The sequence below is a fragment of the Scomber japonicus genome, chromosome 11 (genome assembly GCF_027409825.1).
Source record: "Scomber japonicus isolate fScoJap1 chromosome 11, fScoJap1.pri, whole genome shotgun sequence".
Taxonomy (NCBI): Eukaryota; Metazoa; Chordata; class Actinopteri; order Scombriformes; family Scombridae; genus Scomber; species Scomber japonicus.
This window is the reverse complement of record NC_070588.1, coordinates 33,524,838-33,529,219: the sequence shown is the minus strand read 5'-3', so window position 1 is coordinate 33,529,219 and position 4,382 is coordinate 33,524,838. Positions and strand designations below refer to the sequence as shown.

At 43.2% G+C, this 4,382-nt stretch overlaps 1 protein-coding gene across 1 annotated transcript; it reads left to right on the top strand.

Annotated features, from left to right (window-relative positions):
- Positions 1-1,243: 1,243 nt before the first annotated feature.
- On the top strand, positions 1,244-2,494 carry LOC128367715 (piggyBac transposable element-derived protein 4-like). The gene has a single exon (XM_053328325.1). It carries the CDS (start codon positions 1,244-1,246, stop codon positions 2,492-2,494), a length of 1,251 nt encoding a protein of 416 aa, XP_053184300.1.
- Positions 2,495-4,382: the final 1,888 nt, after the last annotated feature.

The following is a 4,382-nucleotide window of genomic DNA, read 5'->3' as shown; positions in this document are numbered from 1 at the left end:
GGGGGGGGGGGGGGGGCTGGGGGACGGTCTGGCGGAGCTTGTCCATCAATAATCAGGCATGTAACTAGGGTAATGACAAACTGACCCCTGTAGATGGCAGCAGTGGTATGTGTGGATGGTATAAATACGAGAGGAAGATGCGCAAAGAAGAGGTAGATGAAAGATGGTGAAACGTACGGTACAACTCACGCTCGAACAGAGTTTGAAAATTCAGAAGACGGAAGAATCTTTTTCTCCAACTTTAAAAACACACCCGGGCGACTATGAATGTGCACCCGGGCCAAGTGGAGAGGGTCGGCGCCGGAGCGCACGGTGTGTGTTGCCACAGCCAGACACACCTGAGTCACCTGAATCAGCTGACGGGTCAGTTGATTTCAGCGAACCTGACCTGGATTCATCTGATGAGTGGCTGCCATCTGGACGGAGCAGCGGAGACTCGTCCCCCGAAAGACATGATGGTAAGAAATAACTTGCTAGCTAACTTTTACTGCTTAGTGAAGGGCCTTATAGGGGCCCGGATTATAGCATCACTTCGATCGCGGATCGCTTTGATCGCACTTCGCTTTGATCGCAAGCGTTTAGCAAGGAGTTGAGTTTGTTTACATCGCCATAGCAACATGGTGACGCGTATTCTGCCGGACCGCGTCACCATGTTGCTATGACAAATATTATATACTGTATAATACGGTAACATCTGATTTCCATTACTGATGTGAATGAATTTTCAATTTACAGATTGTGTAGCCCGCTACTGGCAGTGTGAAGAGGCAAGGTAAAAAAAAAAAAAAAAAAAAAGTTTTTCTTTCTCCACATCACACAGCAGCAATAAGAACTGTATTTTTATGGCAATTACATTTCTATCATTTACAGGTCTTGCATCAAGCAGAGGCCGTGCATCAAGTAGACGCCGTGCACTTAGTAGAGGTGGGCAAGATTCTGGCTGGCATCAAGCCAACTGGCAACCAAATCAAATCCCCTTCACGGCAATCCCTGGACCCCAGAGTGCTGCTGCGGAGCTGGATTCTGACCTGCCAGCTGACTTCCTGGAGCTCTTCATGACTGAGGAACTGCTCCAACATATAGTCGATCACACCAACCTGTATGCCTGTCAATATTTTGAAGCACACCCTGAAAGTCTGCCACATAGCAGAGGCCAGTGTCAGTTCCAGAACTTAAAACTTTCCTTGGGCTGAGTTTTCTTACTGGCTACATAAAAAAGCCAAATCTGGAACTTTACTGGAGTATGGATGAGGTAGATGCCACACCCTACTTCAACAAGACCATGTCTAGGAACAGGTTCCAGATTATATGGAGGTTCCTGCATTATAATAATAATGCATCACAAGATGCAGCTGACAAGTTATACAAAGTCCGCCCAGTGTTAGACTACATAGTCAAAAAATTCAAGGAGTTGTATCAGCCAGGCCAAAACATCTGCATTGATGAGGGGATGATGCTGTGGCGGGGGCGACTCTCCTTCAAAGTGTACAACCCACAAAAGCCGGTGAAGTATGGGATCAAATCATACATACTGTGTGACTCTGCCACCGGCTATTGCTTTAACATGCAGCCTTATGTGGGGACAGCTAGCACTCTTCCTGACACAGTGTTCACTCTTCTTGATCGTCTCCCGGGCCATGGTTACACTTTATACATGGACAACTTCTACAAATCCATTTCACTCTGTGAGCGGTTACTTGGAGCACGAACCAATGTTTGTGGAACCCTTCAGAAGAATAGGGGGGAACCCAAGACTATCACAGAGGTGACCAAGACTGACCTGGGAGTGGGGGGGAAAGTTGTGCGACATAATGAGAGGGTGATGGTAGTTGCATGGCAGGACAAACGCCTAGTGAAGATGGTGACAACCTGCCACCAAGATAAGATGCAAAGAGTGGATGTGTGGCAGAAGGGACAGAAAAACAAGGTTCCTCAGTTGAAGCCAGAGTGTGTGGTAGCATACAATGCGTTCATGAATGGGGTCGACAAATTGGACCAGAACATCGCCTACTACCCCTTCATCCGCAGATCCCTCAACTGGTCCAAGACGTTTGTCGCTTATCTCTTACAGATACGCATGTATAATGCATACGTGATCTACAAATCCAGAAACCCAGGCGAGTGTAAAACTCTCCTGGAGTTCATACACAGAGTTGTGAAGTCCTGGACTGCAACGCGACAGGTGGCGGAGGAGGAGGAAGTTGGAGGTGTGGAGGCTGAGTCAGGTGAGGAGTTGGAGGAAGGCCGTCGCACTCCAAGGGCACCGTATAATACTGACCCCGACAGCAGGCTAGACGGACAGATAGGTAGACACAGACTGGACAAGCTGATGCCCACGAGCAGCAAAACAAGACCAGCAAGGAGGTGCAGGGTCTGCACCCGCAGGGGCCAGCAGAGAGAAACAAAAATGTGGTGCATATCCTGCTGTGTCCCCTTGCACCCAGGAGAGTGCTTTACAGCATACCACACAAAGCAGAATTATTGGATATTGTGATGAAAACACACACGCGCACGCAGACACACACACGCGCACACAGACACACACGCTCACACGCTTGCACACACACGCTCACACACGCACAATTCATTCCAGCATACAAACGTACTGTACAAAAAAGTTTTTTTTTGTTTTTTGTCAGTACAGTTATTTGTTTGTTGTTTGTTAGTTATTTGTAAATAAATTATTATTTTTTCATCAAAAGCCCTTTCTCAGTGTTGTTTTTGTTGTTTTATAGAAGGGAAACACTGTTCAGATGTTTGAAGTGTCACTAAAGCAAAAAATATTTTTTTCCACAAAAAGCTCGTTTTCTCAGTGTTTTGGTCAAAAACTGGTGTTTTTGGTGAAACTAGCCTATCTTCTACTGTCTTTTTCTAAAGAACGGAAAAGGGTAGAAACAAACTAACCCTTTCCTGATAAAAGAAGAGAGTCTACTCTTTCTTTTGGTGCCTTCGGTGTTTACACAGTCATAGAACACAATATTCTATGGGTCTTGAAAGATCACTCAAAATGCTCTAAAGCGGCTGGCTGTATGGGGCTCTCTGCTCTGAAAATGACTGGCAGCCAATGAGTTAAGGTTATGATTTTGAATGATTAGATCAAATAGCCAATAGATCAAGCCAATAGATCAAATACATTTTGAAGTCTAGACAACTGGAAATGGAGAGAAATAGTGTACAAATTGAAATCTATTGTACTAAGACAAAGTTGTTACAACAGGCCACATAAGTAAAGAGATGTTAGATAAGTTCAATTAATTATTAAATATAATTCAAATGAACAGACACTTTTAATTAAGCTGAATTGATTTTCAAATTCAAACACCTAACTCATCAATTCAATCAATTAACTAATTCAAGTCAACTTCACTGAAACAAAACGTTTACACAACTAACCATTTTAATTAAGCTGACATAGATTTCTAAGTTTGAACCACTAGCACAATAAGTTCAATCAATTATTAAATCTAAATGAACCAAACTAATGCAGAGGTTTACATAACAGGATATTTAAGATAAGATAACAAAAATGTTAGAACAACAAATTATTTTCTTTCATTTAAATCAAAATTTTAAGGCAGCCCTTTCACTCATAATTTAAAGTTGAAACAACTTGTTAGATTTTATAGTGTACAAACAAATCTGGAGTTTGCATCTATAATTTAAAGTTCTCATATTAGTGTAACTGACTGAGCCTTTAAGTAGTAGCATTACCACTCTGATCCACTAGATGGCAAAGCTGTATAAAAAGACGAGCTGGATTTTTCTCCCACATTCATCTGTCAGATCTTTTTATTTCATCAAAGCAGTGAGTGTGCACTGAGCCGTGATGTGACATGAATATGAGATCAACTTTGACTTTGAATCTGCACATTCCTGTCTGTAGTGCTGATTATTGTGTGTATGTGTGTGTGTGTGTGTGTGGGAGAGAGAAAAAATAAGGAGAGTGGTCTGAACTTGTCCATAATACACACACACACACACACACACACACACACACACACACAGACAGACAGACAGACCTCTCAGTTCCAGGAAGCAGCAGTTACCTGTTAGATCAAACAGTGTACATGTGAACACACGTTTCCAGCCTCTTCAATGTCTCCTTCATCACTGTACCAGAGAGAATACCTGACCTGCACCACTCCTCCCCTGCCTCTTGAAATACATGTGCACACACACACACACACACACACACTCACACACACACACACATTCATTTCACTGTATGTGTGAAAGCTGACTCCATTCATTCCCTCAAGTCTGATTCATTTCCAGGGATGTCATTACCGGGGGTGCACTGGAGGGTAAACATAAATAAAATCCATTTACTTTCCTCTCCAAATGTGAAATGGCATTCAGGATCTCACTCTTGTGATACTGTT

Excerpts from the sequence above, each read along its gene's own strand:
- LOC128367715 (XM_053328325.1), top strand. The coding sequence starts at position 1,244 with ATGGATGAGGTAGATGCCACACCCTACTTCAACAAGACCATGTCTAGG.